The sequence below is a fragment of the Sinocyclocheilus rhinocerous genome, unplaced genomic scaffold (genome assembly GCF_001515625.1).
Source record: "Sinocyclocheilus rhinocerous isolate Xijiao unplaced genomic scaffold, SAMN03320098_v1.1 scaffold843, whole genome shotgun sequence".
In the NCBI taxonomy this organism is placed as follows: Eukaryota; Metazoa; Chordata; class Actinopteri; order Cypriniformes; family Cyprinidae; genus Sinocyclocheilus; species Sinocyclocheilus rhinocerous.
In genome coordinates this window covers 349,554-371,798 of record NW_015655383.1, presented here as the reverse complement: position 1 = coordinate 371,798, position 22,245 = coordinate 349,554, and the positions used below count along the sequence as shown (strand labels likewise).

The following is a 22,245-nucleotide window of genomic DNA, read 5'->3' as shown; positions in this document are numbered from 1 at the left end:
ATACTCTCTTAAGCGCTGTTTCGTTATGCTTTCAGTTTCGTTTGCCGTTTGATGTTTCTCATATGCAACAGAAATTGCAGCGCTTATGAGTTGACCAACGCGGTGGTCGCGCCAGTGCGACCGCACACAAACAGGCAGGTCGCAGTCTGGAGCCCTGCTATATCATCTGAAGCCATTCCATATCTTAATGTGAGGGACAGAATTTAGGTTTACAGAAACTCATCTTCCTTCTGCTGCAGCTGTCAGTCATTCTCCGCTCAGTATTCAAACAGCACGTCACGTTCAGTTATGACAGTCAGCACGGTAAAACTCTCTCTCCAAGATGATATATTCCCATTATAATACTTTAACTTTAAGGAAGGAAGGAATTATCACAAACAGAAAGATTATTAGAAGCCTTTCTTTTTCTCATGATTTCTATCTTATATTCATGAATGCATTTTGTAAGAATACAAATAGTTAACAGAATAAACGTGTTTAAATTGTATAATGTGAATCAAAGATTTTTTTTTCGAGATATTGTTTTTGCTGCTAAATTATACAGTCAGCTAGTTTAATTTCATAGCTTATATATTTTTATTCAAATGTAGTTTTTCTCTGTAATGAGGAAGTGTGTATTTAGTGGATTGCATTTAGCAAAGGGTTTAAAAAAGAGTGACCATTAGTTCCATAAACACAGTATTGATATTTTTTAGTGGTGTAGAAAAAAAAAATAGCGCTGGTGTTGGATCGGTACTGGCCGATTCTTAGAATTTGTAATACTGTATGTAATCTTACACTGCAAAATAATAACTCAAAAAGATTAAAAGATAACATCATAATTATTTACTGAACCATTAAATTAATCAATTATATAATGAAAGCCCTAAAAACAGACAATTAATCGTCATAATCGCCAAAGCCCTAAAACAGACAATTAATCGCAATAAACGTGACTTTTTTTAGACAATTAATCGTCAGCCAAATTTCATAGTCGTGACAGCCCTATTCACAGCCTCCATGGTGTTTTTTTAAACAGCCACTGTGTGCTCCTGTCACAATAGGTGCTGACCTTTTCAAATGTCATGCATACATACATAATGCTCGTGTATCACTGATAATCCTGCCATATTTAGCATCTTTGGCTAAGCCACACTGACAGCCTCCTCCGTCTCTGGAGGACTGAGCGCATCAGACCACACCATCTCGTTGTCTGAGGTGTTTCTCTCTGAGGCAGAGATTCAGTCGGACGTTTGACGGAGGAGATACGGAAAGAGTTTTGTCAGTGATGGATGCTAGAGAAGACTGAATGGAGCGAGAGAGAGAGAAACGGAGAAAAATAAAGTCCGAGTCAGTCAAGCTGGATTTATTGAGAAAAAAAATCCTGGGGCGTAATTCCGTTAAACAAAGCCATGCAAATGTAATTAGTTGTTTGGCAGAATAGAACAGAACAGTTGTTAATTGTTAAAGCAATAATCCACAAGAGACTGTGCATTACTGTGATTTTGCTGCGGTTAAGCGGTATTCCCTCTGTGCCAACAAATGACTTTTTACAAGTGCTTTTGTAAATTGGTGCTGTGGTCTAGCAGGAATATAGCGTGTGTGAGTGACCAAATTAAATTTGGCTTAAGCGATATCACCCCTCACTCTTACCTTTCTCCCCTCTCTTGACTGTCCTATCAATAAATGTGTTGTGTCTATTAAAAGTTTAATTAGATCATTCAAAGTGGACTGTTACTTGAACGTTAAATGACTAAACAACTTGGTCCATACTTTATGGACTTAGGAGCCGTTCACACAGAACGCATCTTTGTGTCTAAAAACATGAGACGCAGTGCTCAGGAATGGTTTTATAAAAAGCACAGTGCAGAGTGCCTCCTCCGCCATGTTGCCATGCCTACTTGCTACTGTAAACAAAGCTAGCAATGCTTGCCCCGCCTCCATCATCAAATTGGATTTTAGATCAGATATTCGTTTTATCCACAGAAACTAATATAAAAGCTCTTGACCGAAGTCCTGATGGCGTGATTTTAAGTCATTCTCAGCAGGGGCCTCAGTGTTATATTGTGCTTTCAAATGGGCCGCCTCAGAGAGAAAGGGAGCTGTTTCGGAAAATGCAGCAGCTTTTTACTGTCATATCATTTATGCAGCAGTGCAGTGGAAATATTGAACACTGGAGGAATTATATTCTATTGAATTTGCATTTCCTGGAGAGACCAGAGGAAACCGAAAACAAACAACACACAGTGTGCGGTCTTCCTCCACACTCGATTTACATTTATATGAAGAAATCTGTGAAATAAAAACACTTCTAAACTGTGTGGTAATGATGTTATTGAATCAAGCGCGACGTGACTGGAGTGAACGAGTATTCTCAAGAGGACTGTCGGTTTCAGACAAATTCAGGAACAAGTGGATAATAGTTTGACAAAACTACAGAATGGCTGCTTTGGAGTTATGGGTGTAATGAAATCAATGTTTTCCAGCGTAAAACCGAAAAGGATGTTGCGAAAAAAAGTTCATACAGTGAAGGCCTATCATACTAATTGTCAGTTTTCTTTCTCTCTTTGCAGATACCGCAGTTTGAAGCACTTCAACTATGACGTTTGCCAGAGTTGTTTCTTCTCTGGTCGCACAGCGAAGGGTCATAAACTGAACTACCCCATGGTGGAGTACTGCACACCGGTGAGTTAGCAGCGCTTGAACGTCTGCCCCTCTCGTACAATCTCTCTCTGCCCATCAAATCAAGGCATGTGTGATGAAGCTGGCAAATTGGAGCTCATAAAAGAGACATTTTGCATGAATGGGCATTCAGTGGTGGTAGAGCTGTGGCTCTGTTCCAAAACCTGAGATGCCTTCATGTCTACTGCCTACAAAGGCAGCTACCTTTCAAGACAGCAACCTATCTGGACTGAAACTGTGTAACTAATTTGAAACGTTCTACATACCAAGGTAACAGGAAGTGTTTTCAGAGCTTAGGCTAACATTCTGTCAGGGTTCTCTCAAAATTATGAACAAACGTTCTTCCTGTAAAATTAATGGAATATTAGCACAACATTTATTTATACACCATTCATGGAACTTTTTTTTCTGAAATGTTTTAGAAACATTACTGCTTACTGTAGGGCCCTATGATATCTGTTTGATTTTTATTTTATTTTTTTCAAAAAATTATGTTTTATTTGTTTTTCAAATTCCATTTTTCCAGTTTTATTATTTTTTCCATTTTAATGGTTAAATTAAATGTTATGAATCAAAAAGCATGTCTAAATAAGTGAAATCATGAAAATTACACACATTAACAGCAATTTATTAAAAAGTTTAACAAAAATTAAATTCTTAAGGCCCTATGAAATTTTTTTTTTTATTGATTTCTTTTTTTTTTTTTTTTCAGAAATATTGTGTTGTGCATTTACATTTTCCTGCTAAATAAATCTGGTAAATATTTTTTTGGTAAAAAAAAAAAAAGATATTAATAAATATTCCTTAAAATAATGTTTTAATAGTAATTTTATTATTAGTAGTAGCACTATTATTATTAAGGTATCGGGCCCGATACTGAGCTCCTGTACTCGTACTCGTTAAAATGCCCGATACCAAAGCCGGGTATCGGCAAGTACCAAAAATAAAATATCGGTATCGGGCGAGTACTGGAAAAAGTGGTATCGGTGCATCCCTAATTATTATGTTGAGCAATTTATTTCGGTCACAGTTTCTTCAAGTTAAACCGAACCTTTATTTTGACGGGTTGCTGTAAAGACCTTTAAGTTTCTGTTTGTATATGATGCGATGATAGTTTTTTTTTTTTCTCAAAAGAAATGGCAAAATGCTCACAAAGTGACTCTCAGAGCAGTTCTAAAGGTTATGTTCATGTATTTATGTCCTCATTTAGTGCTGAAAACACTGTGTATAGTAAACAAAACTGTGCATCTGTGCCATTCATTCACACAGAGACATGCAGAACATGCAGAATTCATATAGTATCATAGTATTTTTTTGGCTTAATATTCACAGACATTAGTCCATATTGCATTTTGATTTAAGTTTACTGACCTACTTTTGATATGTCCATTCAAAATTTGACAAATTCCGTGACATTCCGTGTTATACAGTTAATTCAGTTTTTTTAAACTGGATTCCGCAATTCTGTCTGTGTTTTCCGCATTGTGGAAATCATAGGGCCCTATTACTACTTCAGAAAGTTCGAAGCAAACATTCAGAAGTAACATTCTCATAATGTTTTCAACAGAGCGTTCCCTTAATGTTTTTGCTAACATTTGCATCAAACAAGACTCAAATTCAGAAATAACGTTTTCATAACTTAATGGGAACCCTATCAAACATGTTTTTGTTAGCTGGGTAGGTGGCAACTTCTCATGCGAAACACTGAGGATTGGACTCATGGTTGATTTCAGGTATAGGGTTTGATATTAGCTTGTGGCTAATAAGCTAAGCTAACAATATTGCAATAAGCTGAAAACACAGTACTCTGTACAAATATTGTGTATAAAGTATATTTTTAATTCAGTGAAGGACACATGCTGCCTTATAATCGTATCTCTCATAGGAGATGTAATCCTGCTAGCTACTCTTTGGAAGAGCCTTAGCGTCAGCAGCACATCTATTCAGTTTTTATCCAGCTGGGACTGTGATGTGTGGTCGGTGAGCAGCAGCTCACGGTACGAGAGTAATGGCAAAGGTTAGTTTCTCCTCCACCGCTGCAGGCAAATTTGAGAGTAGTTAAAACTCAGAGGGCCTTGATCTATTAGCAGGATTTCCTCCCACCTCCACAACACAAGCTCTGTGAAACCTGGAATTTAAGGTGTTCAATTCAACAGTTCAGTTTCAGAGTGTGAAATTGAAAAGCTGTCGCTGTCATTCATATGAGAGTAATGGCGAAGGTTAGTTCCTTCTCCACCGCTGCAGGCCAGATGGAGAGTAGTTCAAACTCAGAGGGCCTTGATCTATTAGCAGTACCACCGGCAGAATTTCCTCCCACCTCCACAACACAAGCTCTGTGAAACCTGAAATTTAAGGTGTTCAATTCAACAGTTCAGTTTCAGAGTGTGAAATTGAAAAGATGTCGCTGTCATTCATCAGCATGACAAAAGGTAAACAAATTTCTTTTTGCTCTCTTTGACTCCGTGCAAATCCAGTGAAATCAGACTGAATAATGATACAACTTAAAAACAATTTTAACTGGCACTTAAGCGAAAAATGTTTACCTTTTCATTAGTCATATAGATGGCTGAGTGCAGTATTGTCCATCCAGTAGATGGTTCAGCTCCAGATTAAGTTGTTTTTTTTGTGTGGTGTAGTAAAGTGGTTCAACAAAAGTTTGTAGGTTCAAACCTAGGGATGTAAGGATGCACCCTGAGCCGGTTGAAAGTCGATACAAATGTGACAATTCAAATCGGTTGAGATGTAAATCGAATTGCGATACAGTTGGGGGTGGGAGTTTATATGAATGCATCTCTGAGGGGAACTGACTGTCTTCTAGTGTTAATTTTGGCACCCATTTTTTATTTAGTCTTAGTCCTGTCTCAAATGTATGTTTTATTTGTCTTATTTAGTCAAGCTTGTCCTGTTTTTCTGTTTAGTCAAGTTTTAGTCGATTAAATGTCTGAGCATTTTAGTCTAGTTTTAGTCAATGAAAACTTTTTGTCACATTTGCTCAAAATTATAATCGAAAAGATTGTTGTCATTTGAGAAAATAATTTTTACCTTTCAGGTATTGCACTTTCACCAATAAGCACAAATCAGTAGAATGTGGACTCATACACATGGTTTATTTTATATCTAGTGTACTGATTTATTATCGGCTAATATATAAATTAATATCAAAGACTTATTATAGGCACTCTCTCTGTCTTCATTATGAAAACAGGCAAAAACAAACAAAATATATTTTAACAGTAAAATTCCTATTAGTAATTCCATGTTTCTCTATTAAAACAACAGCGGTTGAGTAAGTGCATTTATTCAGCAACCACAATCGCAAACAAAATAGTCGAGATCTCATGACAGAACACAGACCGGCTGAATGACACTTTCATTTAAGCCGAACATCTCATATGGAGATCAATAAACTCCAGCTTACTTGCTTATCAGTGTTTTCAGATCATCGTTGGTGCTTCCGTAATGAAGAACGAGAGCATGCGCCTGGTTGCCAGACTGCATAAAAATAAGCAAAATTATATTATTATATTATTATGTTTCGCTTTGGCAGCGAGTGTCCCGGAGGCTCGGGACCGTGGGGGTCCGAGGGGGCCCCCAGGGAGGAGCCACCACCTGGAGTCAGGAGCCGCGGCGAGCTTCGGTTTCCGAGCTACGGCCGTTTTCGTCCGGAAGCGCGGTTTACGTAAGAAAATGTATAATTTTAACAGAGAAGCTCTGGCAACCACAGAGAGGCGTGTACAACAGTCCGCAATAATATTTTGTCTTCTTTTTTTTTTGCCAAAAATAAAAAGAGATTTTGGTATAATTATTTTTTTTTTAAATACATTTTAGTCTCATATTTTTTTGTCAAAGATATTGCATGTTGATAAAGTCACAGTTAACATTTATTGACCTTATTGTCATCTCATCATCATCTCGTCTTTGTCATGGGAAAAAAGCTCGTCAACGAACATTTTTCGTCATACTTTTAGTTGACGACATTAACACTACTTCTTTCAAGTTTCACTTGTTTAATGCAGCCATATTTAGTCAACCTTGTCCTGTTTTTGTTTAGTCAAGTTTTAGTCGATTAAATGTCTGAGCATTTTAGTCTAGTTTTAATCAATGAAATCAATCACATTTTTGTCATTCTGTATAATGGTTGAAACTGATCAAAAATTATTTTTGCTCAAAATTATAATCGTAATGATTGTTGTCATTTGAGAAATTTACTTTTGCATTTCAGGTAATTCACTTTCACCAGTAAGAACAAATCAGTAGATTGTGGACTCGTGTTTTTATTTTATTTTTATATATATATAACCTCATCTAGCGTACTGATTTATTATTATATGCTATTTATTGTATAAATTAATATCAAAGAGTTGTGCACTCTCTCTGTGTACATTATTAAAGCTGGTAAAAACAAATGAAAAATATTATAACAGTGAATTTTTTTTAATAGTAATTCCAATCATTCCAAATTGGCACAGATCGCTTGGCGGAGAGTGAAACTCTGATCCGCTCAGTCAGAGAGTGTTCGGCGAGTGAAAATATATCTGAGCTAAACTTATAATTAGCCTCCAACTCACACACTGGCGAGTAAAATCTGAGAATTTATTAGCAATTGGCTAATATTAGACGTCATTTAGTCGCCCAGAGTGAAGATTTAGTCGCATATGCGAGTGATTTACTCGCAGTGTAGAGGGTTGGGTTGAGTAAGTGCTTTTATTCAGCAACAACAATCGCAAACAAAATATTCAAGATCTCATGACAGAACACAGACTGGCTTGGCTGAATGACACTTTCATTTAAGATGAACATCTCGCATGGAAATCGCTAAACTCTAGTTTTCAGATCATCGTCAGCGGCGCTTCCGCAATGAGGAGCGAGCGCGTGCGCATGGTTGCCAGATTGCATAAGCAAAACACCGGGCAGAAAATTTATCAATGTAACAGAGAAGCTCTGATTCGAGGATTTGAACTCTTGATATCTGGCAACCGCACACATGAAAGCTTGCATAGTAGAGGCGTGCACAGCAGTCCGCAATAATATTTTGTTTTCTTTTTTTTTTTTGATGAAAATAAAAAGAGATTTTGGTAAATAGGGATGCACGATATTGGATTTTTGCCGATATCCGATATGCCGATATTTTTCAACTCATTTTGGCCGATACCGATATATTTCCATTTGTTTGGAAACAACACCAAGTCTCTCCTGTGCAGAAATTATAAGCAAAATATTTTTAATTTTGGTTAATTTTTAACGAGAACTTATTTGTTAGAATTAAATAAACAATAATGAAGGATTTTTGACAGTACATTGAAGCTTTGAAAATAACTATAAATAAACTACATATCAATCGCTGCATTTTTTTCCCCCAGAAAGATGCAAGGTTAACCCTAACATTTTAAGATTTAACATTTGTAAATGGTCTAAAGTAAAAGAGTTGTAAAACTCAGTACTTTTGACTGAATCACGTTTCTGTCTTTATTTAGAATTAGTTTATAGTTTATTGATACATTGAAGACCATGCAGCGTTTTCGTTTTATATTTGTTCAATTTCTGTATTTTTTCTTACTACTTCAATTTTGAGTCGAATCGTGACCCTAAGAATCAGTTTGAATCAAATCATGAGGTGTCAAAAGATCCCCACCACTAGAAAAACAGACTGTGTAAAGCTCATTGGGATATGCACATATTCAAACATTACAGAAATGGCTGAGCCACTATTGTGACTTTGAACAAAGCATTTAACCCCAGGGTACTCCATGTGGATCGGTTCTGTAATAAGTTTATGGTGCTGTTCTATGAAGCGTCACATAAAATACTACTGGCCCCAGAATATCGATCACAAGTGCGATATTACTTTTATACAGCGGTTCTGTAAAGAAGAAGTTCATATCGAGTGACATAGTCAACACAATACAGCCGGCTCTTTTTGTTTAAAAAATAACAAAAATGGTTTACAATGTTGTGAGCTATAGAATTCTAATTCTAATTGAGAAAAGTGATTCAGTGAAACGTTTGAGTGCACAGACAACAACGCTCGGCCTATTAAATTACTAGACCAGAACTAACAGTTTTGTAATAAGATTGTGTTGACAGCGCTGAGCTAGAAACTGCTTTCTGAAGCCCACCAGCCTCTACTCAACGTTATCAAGTGACCGATTTATTGTTTTTTGTTTGGACGTAAACTCTTGTTTCTCCATCATCTCTTTCCAGTCATTGGTTCGCTCTGTTTTTTGGTTTGGGGTTCAGCGGGGCAGCATTAATCCTGAATTCATCACTCCTGTCAGACCTCTATCACACAGACCACCAGCAGTTGTGAAATGTCCGCACACCTTCATCTTGACAGGAAGACAATGCCTTTCATTTCCTTTCAAACTGATGTATCTCTAGAAACACACACACACACACACATAAGAATAAAACAAATTTACCTCCAATTCAACAGCATACTGTCATCAGCATTCATAGAACAGAAGATCAATATTGAACAGAATGTGCTTTTGTGGCCCTCGGTTGGGCTGTTACGCCTTTATTGCTTTTTCATTGTGGTGATATTGCTTTTTGTTGTGATATGGTTTTTATTAGTTGTGGGATACAAAGAGTTTCTTTAGCCCAGTGTCAGAGTAAATGAGTAATGTGCTGTGTTCAACTCGCGTTTTCAGCGGGAACTTCAGCCCTTTTTAAAAGGAAAGCTTCACCCAAACATGGAAAAACACCATTTATTAACATTTACTTGCGTTATTATATTGGTCTGTTTGATTTTTTTTTTTCTTTTTCAACAGTGAAAACCCAATTGATACAAGCAGTTTTTGAGAACAAGATTCTGTCTGCTCATGTTTACTCAATGTGGCCAGTTGAAAGTGTGTAGTTTTGGGGTATCAAGCTCAAAAAAAGCACCATAACTGCACCATACAAGACAACATATAATTATTGATGAAAACCATGGTTTTTAAAAAAATAAATATTGATATACTACACATACTGTATAAATATCTTTTTAAAAAAAGAAGAAAAGTCTAATGCCAGTAACTCTGTTTGACCCTCCAACATACCAGATGGCAGTATTGCAACTTAATGCTGGTTGCTGCTAATCATAAAATGGAAAAAAAAACAATGATTTTGTATGCTTTTATACAGTTATGGCCAAAAAATATTTCTCCACACTCGTATTTTGAATGTGATTTGTTGGCCAAAATGACATGCCCTAATTCAAAGTCTTTAGATGTGTATGATAGTTATGTGAGAAAAAGACACCGATTTAAGTCCTAATTTAAAGAAAATCTGGCTTCCAGCTGACATTCTACATATAACTTGGTGTTTTGAATACATTTGCATGTTTTACATCATTATTGGGTAAAAAACAACAACAATATTTCTGCACCAAATTAGTCTATTTTGCATATGAGATTTGAGACGTGGCTGATATTTCTCAAACAAATTGCAAAAAAAAACAAGGAAAGCAAAAAAAAAAGAATGCACTGATTAGGTAATTGGCTGTTGTGATTAAATAAAGCAATAAGCCACAAGAAGCCATGGTTTACAGTGAATTTATAACAGCTAAGGGGCGTTGTTACGACGCGAAGCAGAGTGCCTAAAACCCCCTTAGCTGTTATAAATTCACTGTAAACCACGGCTTCACGGGGCTTATTGCTTTTATAAAATGGTTATTCCATATACGTAGTAAGGTTTCACAAAATAAAACAGTGCAAATGAAGTGTAATGATATTAATGAAAACGTTATTCTTCAGTCAAACAATGTAGTTCCTCAGAAACGGTTGTGGTTGCAACAAAGTGGTTGCTAAGCAACAGATAAATGTAAACAAAGGTGTATGTTTGTAGAGTAATTTACAACAGCTTCGAACACGGCTCAACCAATCAGAATCAAGGACCGGAACTATCCGTTTTATAATATGATTTTCTATCCTTCAGCCTCCATGTTGAACTTTTAGTGGTCATGAGATCTGAAGTTCATAAGTTCTGGTTTGATTGGAGAGTTTAGCAGGCGGAACTGGAGAGACAGAATCCCTCTGTAATGTATGGGCTGTCACATCGTTGTTTCTCGGTTGGTCTCCCAGTCTGCAGCAGAAATACGATTTGGTTGGTGAATATGTGCAGATTAGGAAGACTTTGAGTGGAGACACAGACAGAGGAATCCTGGACTGAAACACCTCGCTCGGCTCAGTAGACAAATGGAGAATGAGATGAGTCTGGATGTGCTGGATCTGTGTGCTTGGGAGAAAGAAGCTAATGAGCTCTGTGTGCTCTCAATATACTGCATTTCACTCAAACTGACCTAAAACATATGTGCGTGCATACTGCTTGTGTCTGCTAACACCTCTGCTGCTATTTTTATGCCATTCTAAATATAAAGGAGTGGGAACTTGTGTTTTCAGGTCAGAGATACTATGTAAAGAACCTTCAGCTGCAATTCCCATTTGTTAGCAAAGCAATGATGCAAGTGTGTGTTTGTATGTCACCTAATTAGAGGAAATATGAGCTGTACCTTTTGGATGGCTTCCAAGGCTTTGCTATTGTATGTGGTTGCTAGGATGTTCTGGGATGGTTTCTAAGTAGTTGGCTTTCTGGCCCAGAAAGAAGATTTCACTGCCAAGTCTCTGTGATATTCTGATCTTTATGAGTCTCTAAGACAGTAGATACAACTCTAGGTTTTCATTCTTATAATACCAGAACATGCATCTGTTTGTCAGTAGATGTATGTTGCTGTTCAAAATTTTGGGGATGCAAAAAATAATAGATCATAGGTGACAGAAAACACATTTATAATGTTACAAAAGATTTATATTTCAAATAAATGCTGTTCTTTTTAACTTTCTATGCATCAGATAAACCTTTCTTCAAAAATATAGAGCGGCACAACTGTTTTCAACATTGATAATAATCAGAAATGTTTCTTGAGCATCAAATCAGCATATTAGAATGATTTCTGAAGGATCATGTGACACTGAAGACTGGAGGAATGATGCTGAAAATTCAGCTTTGATCTCAGGAATAAATTACATTTGAACATATTCACATAGAAAACAGTTATTTGAAATTGTAATAATGTTTCACAATATTACTGTATTTTTGATCAAATAAATGCAGCCTTGGTGAGAAACGTTCTTACAGAGTAACTCTTACAGAAAATTCTTACCCCAAAACTTTTGAACAGTATTTTAGATGTAATTGTAAATTTGGTTGGGTTTTATTTTGACGAGAGGAATAATACTTGCTGTAAATAACCTTGTTCTTTAAACAACTGATAAAGAAAAGATTCAGAGTGCATCCCATGAATATGTTCTGCCAATGCCTACACAGCAAAGTTTAATACTGGAGGTTCAAACCACTGGTGATTCAGCCTTAATTGTATTAAAGTTGCTTTGAACAATTGTTAATAAAGTAAATCCACTTCCTCATCCATCATCTGTGTGCCTCTCATTTTCAGACCACCTCAGGAGAAGACATGCGAGATTTCACCAAAGTCTTAAAAAACAAGTTCCGCTCAAAGAAGTATTTCGCCAAGCACCCTCGCCTGGGATACCTGCCCGTCCAGACGGTCCTCGAAGGAGACAACATGGAAACGTAAGCATCTTGAAAGAGAATAAAATCGTTCTCTGTGTGTTGCAATTGTTTGAATTGGACTCTCCGCAGGCTTTGGCTTTCTGCCGCCTCTGTCTTCACCCGGAGAGCTTTTACAGCATTCACGCAATGAGCTTATTCACATTGCAAGGTTTGAAGAACTATTGAGAAGTGTGAAGAGTGGCGACTGACTTCTTTTCTGAGTAGAAGTCCTGAAATCTGAGAAAAAGACAGGAATGCCAAGGCCTTACACATTGGACTATTAAAAACTGAGATGCTGAGATGTCATTATCTGCGGTGTTTTAAGTAGTTGTATGTCAAGTTTTTGCTAAACAGGTTTTTAGTGTGGAGTCCTGTAAGAAATCATTGAATTTGCTTCAAAGTGGTTCTCCGGTGATGACAGCTGGCCTTTTGATTTCTGCCAAAGTCTGTTGGTTTCCACGCATTGGGTTTGAATTTCCAACTTGAATTGAATGATACGCCACATTAGTAATCAAGCCTCAGACACCTTGAATATAGGCTGTGTCTGCTCAGAGCTGCTGTTCAAATCTTATCATGTCAACACGTCTCGCTTCATAGTGATGATTTTCTGTCTGTACAGGAATGTTGATATATCTTGAAATGTATCCTCTACGTAGAGGCCTGTGCTGCGGTGTGCATTATTTTTCATATGCATCTGTTTACATAAGAGATCGCTCGTTTCTCCGTCCTGTTCACGTGTGTTTTTGTTCGGGAGGTTTTGTACTCGTTCAGAAGATAGCTTTTCTAAACACTCTAATTAGATTATCCGCTCTGTACTCTAAAGATTCCAGCTGGTTGTGATCTCTTCCCAATCCTAGAAGGTTTTGTCTTGCTTTCTACTGCCGACCTTCTGAAGGTGTGTCAGATTTGTGTGCAAAAAAAGGTCCATTGTCTATTTCAATAGTGTAGCGATGTATGATGCACGGAATTTGCGTAGGGAACTTCTCCATCCTTATGCAAAACTCCTATTAGAATGACTGGAGTTCAGCCGCCAAATTACACTGAGCAGAAAGAAATGTAAACGCACCAGGAATAGTTCACCAAAAAAGAAAATGTTGTCATCATTTATATTTTGAAGAATTTTGAAGAACCAAACAATTGTTTTGTCCCCATTGACTTCCGTAGTAGAAATACTATGGAAGTCAATGGGGACCATCAACTGTTTGATTATCAACATTCTATAAAATATCTTATTTTATGTTCAGCATAAGAAAGAAACTCATACGGGTTTGGAATGACATGAGGGTGAGTAAATGATGACACAATTTTTATTTTTGGGTGAACTATCCCTTTAAGGCAGAATCATAACTCAAGTAGACCCACTTAACCCTTTCCCCGCCAACATTTTTGAAAAAAAGTTGCCAGCCACCGCCAGCGATTTTGATGATTTTCACTCAAATTTGATGGCCTCCAGTATATTTTGCTGTATGAATATTTGAATATGCAATACACCAAAATAAAGATCAGAGCTACTTGCTTTTAAACAAAAAAAATCAGTTTTATTCTAGCTTAAAGCATTCTTTTTTTATCAACAAAAACTGCATAAATTTGATCAAAAAGGTAAGAAACTCACATTTATATCAAAAACTACATCTGGATAATATTCAGTACGATTATCAAAGCATAAATCCAGTAAATCGCTTCCATCAATACCGTCCAAAGCTTGCACAGACATATACCACTTCCTGGATCAACATTTTACTCTGTAACATTATGCAGTTTTCATTTATATGCTGTCTATTGCTGATAATCGCATTATTTTTGGCGGGGAAAGAGTTAAGTGATTATTTGAAGGCTATGAACAAAGATTTGTCACATATCTCTCACTTTCAGTTGAACAAACTCAACAAATTTATGGCATAGTTAGTTTAGCAGAATGCTAAAGTATAATATGCGTAAAAACAGCAAACACACGTATTAAATTTTAATAATTAATTATATTTAATAGACCCTTTTGGATCCCGGATTGTGATGCATTTCCACAGTAAATTGTAAATCGAGCTATTTTTTTTATATATATAAAAAAAAATAACACTATACTTATGTAACACTATACTTTGTGATGTCTTACCTTGGCATTAAATTACAGAAAACTTGCAGTATCGGAGTGTTTTTAATACAACAGTGACACCATTAAGAATGCTAAGAAAAGCTATTGTGGATTTTTTTTTTCTTTTGCTGTTGAGGCAAATGGAAATACAAGAATTATATTTGTTGTAGTTTTCTTTCACCACTATAGACATTTACCCGACTATGATGACTTCTGCTGCCGAGAACCCTGGGAATGTGAAAAGGGCCCATAATCAACATTTCTCTCATTTTGCCTGCCAAATTGCATGGGTTTTTTTCCACCGAATTTGTCGCAATACATTTTCCGCTAAAGATACATGCGATGCCGGCTTAGAATTTGAACAAAAGAAGGCATCTTGGAAGGCAGCGCGATTATGCAGCCTGTCTTTTGCCTCCGTGTTGGGAACGTGCCTACTGTATGATGTCTCAAAATGCAGCCCCAGGCAGTTCAGTGTTTTTGGAACAAAGCCCAAGTGTGGCCAATTCAAGAAAATAAAGAGTTGTGCAGTTCCCACTTCAGCCTTATCTCCATACTACCGTTGATTAAGGCACTTCTGGTTTTCCAGTGGGACCATTTCGTGAATTTGTGTCAGAAAGAAGCTTCTGCTAAATGACAGGGAACTGCAGATGACCCATTTCCTCAGTGGTGCTGATTATAAATCCGAAATGACTGCTCGCGCTGCACTGGCTTCCTGTCGTTCCACGTTAGCTTGACGTTCAGCCGATCTGAGCGTCGGTGATAGCAGAACGTTTGATTTTCAGGTTTCTGAACAGACGTGCTACAGTGTGCACCAGCATGAGTAAACCCCATCGCCACGTGTCAGATTTAACAAAGAGTGATGACCATGCTTGAAATATATTCAGAGCGCTTTCCAAAACCCAAATGAAAGCGCACAGTGTTTGGTTTTCTTGAACTTCTGAAGCGCCAGGGGATATTGACCGGTTTTTATTAGCGAGCCCGTGTTTGTTGACTCTGTCAGCACTAATTTACAGAATCCCTCATTACTTTGAGTCCAGCGCTCTGTACATTGTGATACACCAAACCAGCCATTTAACAGCCCAGATAACTGGAGCGTTTTGTCTTTGACACGACTCATATTTCTCCCTCTTCAGCCGAACTGAAAGTCAACATGAAATCATAATAGACTCTCTTTTATGTTCTTAATACGCTTCCGTGGTCAAACAAATCATCAGCGCTAGGGATGTGCATCTCCATAACTGAGGCCGATGCGATATGCCCCACTTTCGAAATAATAAAAGTATGACACATCTGCTAATAATTATATATAAATTAATCGTTTTTTACGAATGCAAATATGTTAGAAACGATGCATCACGATAAAAATGCCAACTTGTATCTGATGCACACTTTTTAAAATTAATGCATTGCACCGTTAACTTTCATGCCGATGCATCGACGCGAATCCGTGAATCTTACCATCCCTTATCAGCGCACATTATTCCATACAAAAATCTTTCATCAAAATGTAAAAACAGAAGCAACTTTCCTTCTGTCCAGGTTACTAGCTATAAAGTGGCGATGTTTCACTGGAAGAGATCTTGTCCAAAAAAAAGAATTATAAAGCGGATAGTTCCGGTCCTTGATTCTGATTGGTTGAGCCACGTTCAAAGCTGATGTAAATTACTCTACAAACATACACCTTTGTTTACGTCTGCGTGTTGCTCAGCAACCAATTTGTTGCAACCACAACCGTTTCTGAGGAACTACATTGTTTGGCGGAAGAATAAGCCGTGGTTTACAGTGAATTTATAACAGCTAAGGGGGGTTTAGGCACTCCGCTTCGCGTCGTAACAACGCCCCTTAGCTGTTATAAATTCACTGTAAACCACGGCTGCACGGGGCTTATTGCTTTAATAAAATGATAATAATAAATAAATAAACCTATACATGAATTAATCATTCAGTAAGATCAATAGCATGCATTTAGAATAACATGCATTTTCATTTCATGTTGACTTTAACCAACAGCCAAATAATCTTTTAAGCTGCTGTTAATAAAGCCTTACTAAAATCTTGCCATTCGTGATCCACTCACTTCCTGATGGATAAAAGTTTTGCTCTCAGAGCGTCACATTACAGAAGTTAAATGAGCTCTGAAAGCCGTTTCATCTTGACTTTTGCTCTTTCGAACAACTTTTAAACATTATTAAAAAGAAAAACTCTTTTCCTGCCTTTGCTGACCTTCCTTCATAAAACGAAAGTCATTGTAAGTCATTCTCTGAGGGTCTCATCCTAGACCTCTCGTCTCCACATCACCCTCTGACGCTACGTCAGTTGTGAGAAAGAGTAAAATGCCTCAGTCCTGCAGTGGGACAGATGGGAATGCCCCTGCTTTCACAAAAAAGACAAACATGAACCGATCTAGCCTTGAATATCCCAGCTTGCAATTATCGTCTCATCTGCTATATGGTTTTCTTTAAAAGAAAACGATGACACTTTTCATCATCTCCAAGAGACACTGTAGTTCACTAGGGTTCTCCAGCAGATTAAACTTGTCCCTGTCGAGTCGGAGCAGAGCGTTTGATCTTTCGTGCTTTGCGCTATATGCGATTAACAGCAAGTTTTCACTTGAAAAGGCACTGAAATGGAATGAAAATAAATGAAAGATTAAAGATTGGTTTGGAGATCTGATCCGCCTAGTTCTGAGGCCGAATGTTGCTCTGTGTGCGCGCAAAATAAATGCAAATAACATGGTCAGGTTAGTTCACCCAAAAATAAAAATTCATTGTTTACTCACCTTCATGTTGTTTTAAACCCACACAACCTTTTTTATGTAGAAGTCAAAAGTAGGCCTTTAGCAGAATGTTCATGCTGCTCTTTTCCAAACAATGAAAACATTTACATGACAGCAGTTTTTTGCGGGGCCTGATAGCACAGACTATTGAAAAAGAAAACAATACTGTTATCGTCTCCATGTAAACTGCAAAAGCACAAATTTGTGAAAATGTGCATGCGTATTACGGGTTAGCATAGTTTTTCTTTATAATGTGACATCGCCAACTCCTGGCCTGGCATGCGTAATACTGCGTTTTAAGTCATTTTCACGGATGCATGTAAATGGGAATTTTTTTGACAGTATTGTTGTCTATACGCAAAAAAAAAAAAAACACAAAGGAAAAACTTTTTCATTTTTAATACATTGTTGTCGTGTAAACAACATATGAACCCTCAGTATGTAGAGAAGAGCAGCTTGAGCATTCTTTGAAATATCTCTTTTTGTTCCACAGGAGAAATAGTCATTCAGATTTAGTATGATATGACAGTCAGTAAATAATGGCAACATTTCATTATATTACACTTTGGTAGTCTTTTGTCAGTCATTCAATAAATCCAGTATTTCTCAGTATTCTGCACTGCCCCCTACAGTACTGGAGGAGTATGTCAGCCAGAACACCTCCACATCCTTGTTTGTGGATCTGACCTCCACATTGTGTGACCTCTGACCCTAAACAAATCTGTTCCTCCCTCCCCTCCCCCCACTCCCTTTATTTTTCCTCTAACCTTCTTCCTCAGTTCGTCCATCCCAATAACACTTGGCCTTCACTGTAGATCATCAGACACATTTCATGTTTAGAGTTCTGTTTGTCGTTGATTATTTTGGAGTGTGCTTTTGTTTATGTGTGTGTTTATGTTTTCAGGCTATCTCCATCGCCACAACTCTCTCATGACGACACACACTCACGGATAGGGCAATACGCCAGCAGGTATATCTCACTGCCGACATTACAGTACACAAACCACACTGATGTCATTTAAGAAATAGCATAGTTACAGATGCGTGACTAGTAATAACTAGGGCTGTCAATCACGTAAATGTCAAAGGAATTATCAAATTAATTGCATGCATCTGTGCTGCTAGGGAAAAAATGGTTACAATTTGTGGTTACACTTTATTTTAAGGAGATGTTGCTACAATGTAATTACACCTAAAAATAATATTGTCATTAATAACGATATATCTGCACATGGCCTTATTCTGCCCTAGCACAATTAATACCTAATATTAGTACAAATTTTGCACAAATTTTTTGTAGTAATTATTAGCAATTAATACTACATTTTTAAAATTAAAGTAAAAATGTACAAATTTGTGGTTGAGAATGACTAAAGTATTAACAAGTTCTGTAATTTCTGAATAATTTCACATTTTCTGTCTTCATTAGAGTTAGTATTTACAGTATTCAGTGCTGTAAGCGTATAATAAGATCAGCTGCCCTCATGTTGTCAATGCCTCACCGCACAAATGAGAGCAGTGACACATGAGCAGTATAAACGCACACATGCTCTCTTAGACCTCTGACTCTCTGCCAAAGCCAATTCAATCTGCTGCCACATACTGTATATTAGGCGCGTATCAATTCGATTTACACTTGCTCAAAGAAAAAAAAAAACATACTATGCATGCACAAATGCACCAACTGCCTCCAGCGCTGACCTTCTACCCGTAAATACTCGAAAATGGATTTTCATCGTCAGCTAGTTTCTCTCAATGTCACTATCACACACACACAGGCGGTTATTAAAGGATTGTGAATATAGACTACGACTGAAGCCTCAATCCCGTTATAGGAACTCTATGAGACGGTAATCCATTGGGACGAGTCTTCAGTCCTGAGTGTGTGTGTGAAAGTAAAGCTCCTTACACTAGCACTATCTACGATGCAGAGTTATTCAGTATTGAGCTTCGATTGGTGTCAAACCCGCATGGCCAGACCAGAACTCATACTTTGAATTGACATTTTTATAGTTTTATATTCTCATTCATCACCCAACACATGAATAAACATGCTCGGTCATAGTAGAGCCTCAGAGGTCCACAAATCCATATGCTGCATTCTTTTAATGCTAATAAACAGTGTGATATTGTTATATTGATCTGGGTCTCTGTCCGTTCAGGTTGGCACAGATGGAACGCTCCAATGGCTCTCTGCCCACCGACAGCAGCTCGGCCACCGGAAGCATGTGAGTCTCTAAACTCTTTACTGGAAATTTAGGGGTTTTTTCCATTTAGAGGCCATTCTTGAACTGAATACATTGGTGAAATTCTGGTGAATTAGCTTAAAGGGATAGTTCACCCAAAACATTTAATTTTTGTCATCATTTACACAAAACAAGATATTTTGAAGAATATTGGTAACCAAACAGTTGACTGTAGCCATTGACTTACATGGTATTTCTTCAATATTATTGAAGCCAATTGCTACCAACAATTGTTACGAACGTTCTTCAAAAATAAACTTTTGTGCTCAACAGAGAACTTGAGGGTGAGTAAGTGATGACAGAATTTTAGTTTTTGGGTGAACTATCACTTTAAGACATTGGGGAAAGTTTTGTTTTTATTTTACAGTATGTATGAACAAAGCCGTATCATTGTAATAATGCTTTGAGCACCTTCAAAGTTAGGATGTTCGGAGAAGAATAAGAATTAATCTGTCAAAATTAGTGCTGTCAAATGATTAATCGCGATTAATCGCATCCAAAAATAAACGTTTTTGTTTACATAATATATGTGTGTGCACTGTGTTTATTTATTATGTATATATAAATACACACATATGCAGTATATATTTTGAAAATATTTATATGTATATACATTTATATATTCATATTCTTAGTTTGTTATATATAAAAATATTTAAATATAATAATATAAACATATTTTTCTTAAATATGTACATGCACATGTTTGTATTTATATATACATAATAAATATACACAGTAAACACATATATTATGTAAACAAAAACCTTTATTTTGGGTGCGATTAATCGCTTGACAGCACTAGTCAAAATTAATAATTTCTTAAATAATTTTTAAAAAGTTAAATTTTATTGTAAATATTTTAATTTGTTGTATTTTATTCAAATAATTTATTATACATTTAAATTAATTCTGACTGGGTTATTAATTTAAAATAAACTAATTTAAAAAACGAAATGGCAAATGTAAGTTCAACACTAAAAAATTTTGATCGGTAAATTGACAAAACCTTTACTGAATGTTTACTGAAAGTTTGGAGGTAAAAGTTAGATAAATTGGTAGACAACAGTTGAAAGCACATACTGGGTAACTGCTTAAGCTGGCGATATGTGGTTGCTAAGGTATTCCAAGTGGTTGCTAGGTTTGAATTGTGTAAATTCAGCAACTGTCTCCTTCAGTCTGACTGACCAGTAAAGAGACATATAAATGCTGCCACGTTTCTTATTTGCTTTGGTGCTGGTGGAGTCTGAATCAGATCATTCAGGTCTCAGTGCTGACCGAGAGAGAATCAAACAAAGACAAAGAGATGTAGAGAGATGGAGTGTATTAGGGAAAGATGAGTATGAAATGGACCTCTATTCAAACTCTTGAAGCATGATTCGTCAAGGTTTATTGCATTAAAACAGCTTCTTAGTTTCTTCTCTCATGGCCTTTGAATTTGCTACTGTACCTACCTTTAAGACTTTTGGTAACACTTTAGTTGCTGATTAGCATGCATATTGGCTGTTTATTAGTACTTATAAAGTACATATTAATGCCTTTTTCTGCATGACCATATTTTAGGTCCCTTAATCCTACCTCATACCTAAATTCAACAACTACCTTACTATTAATACGCAGCAGAGTTTATGGAGGCAAAAGTCATATTCAATAGTTAGTTAATAGTGAGAATTGGTCCTTAAATAAAGTCTGACGACCAGACTTTTATATGTAAATGACCTCTATTGCAATTGATTGCTGTTTCTAAATCTATCCGAGTTTGTAGTCTACATCAAATGTGATGAAATAAAAACACCAGATACAATAATACATAGACAATGATAAATCCGTCAAAAAGTCTCAAGAATGTGAGACTATAGGTGAACTATCACTCACTCAGACAATGTGTGGTTAAAGAGGTTTTTTTTATAAAAAAAAAACAATGATTTCAAAAATGTGTTGCTTATTAAAAGATTGTGATTTCTGAATGAGCCATTTTTGCAGTTTAAGCCTCGTACACACCGGGACGATTATCGCGCGCGCTTATCGCCGACGTTTTTCAATGTGTCTTTGTGTTCATACCCAAGCGATTTTCGTTTGCGATGAGCCGAGTGAACGCGCAAATTCACTCCCTGACATTAGATGGCGCTTAATGAAATATATTAAATAATTATAACTACAGATTAAAAAAAGCTAAAAACTTATATTTCTATGAATCATTTTACTAGGAATCAGTGTTAATTCAGCATTATTTATATACTACATTATTACTATTTATTAATATTATGAATTAGATTTTATATTTTTTATTTCAGTATTTCATTTTAGTTTTGGTTTTAGTAATTTCATTTATGCGCTTTTGTCATTTTTATTAATTTTCTTTCAATATTTATCTTTATTTTTATTTCAGTGTTAGTTTTAGTAATTTTAGTATTTTAACTTTAAACTTATTCTATATTTATATTTAATTTTATTTCAATTAATGAAAACAATTTTACACACAACACAATAACAGCTCTGTCTGCTGGAGATGACGTTGAAGTTTTGTGCCATAATTATTTTCACGTTATGCTGATAAACCAATAAATGATAAATAAAATAAAATGTATAGTTAGTAATTTAAAAAATATAACTAAAAAAAAAAATTGTATTTAAAAAATCTTACAAATTCATACCTTTAGACATCATAACATAATGTACAGAATGAAAAATTAGATTTTCATTTTGAGATTTTCTAAAGGTATTATTTCATTAAATTATTTGTGTTTTTAAAGTATTTCAAGATTAAACTAGTGTGTTAGAATTAAATATAAATGCAAAAGTAGTAATGCACTGAAATTTTGGTAACATCATTTATTTATTTATTTTTCCCAGCTAAAACATTTACCATAATACAAGTACATAATACAAGTAAATTAAAAAATATCTCTACCGATATATCATAT

General features: G+C 36.1%; 1 protein-coding gene across 1 annotated transcript in view; it reads left to right on the top strand.

The window, feature by feature from the left end:
- LOC107718008 (utrophin-like) overlaps positions 1-22,245 on the top strand; it is a 200,930-nt gene that overhangs the window by 153,339 nt on the left and 25,346 nt on the right. Inside the window, exons 57-60 of the mRNA XM_016524923.1 lie at positions 2,553-2,664; positions 12,095-12,231; positions 17,980-18,045; positions 19,238-19,303. Coding sequence (XP_016380409.1) covers positions 2,553-2,664; positions 12,095-12,231; positions 17,980-18,045; positions 19,238-19,303 — 381 coding nt within the window. The remainder of the gene's footprint in view (positions 1-2,552; positions 2,665-12,094; positions 12,232-17,979; positions 18,046-19,237; positions 19,304-22,245) is intronic.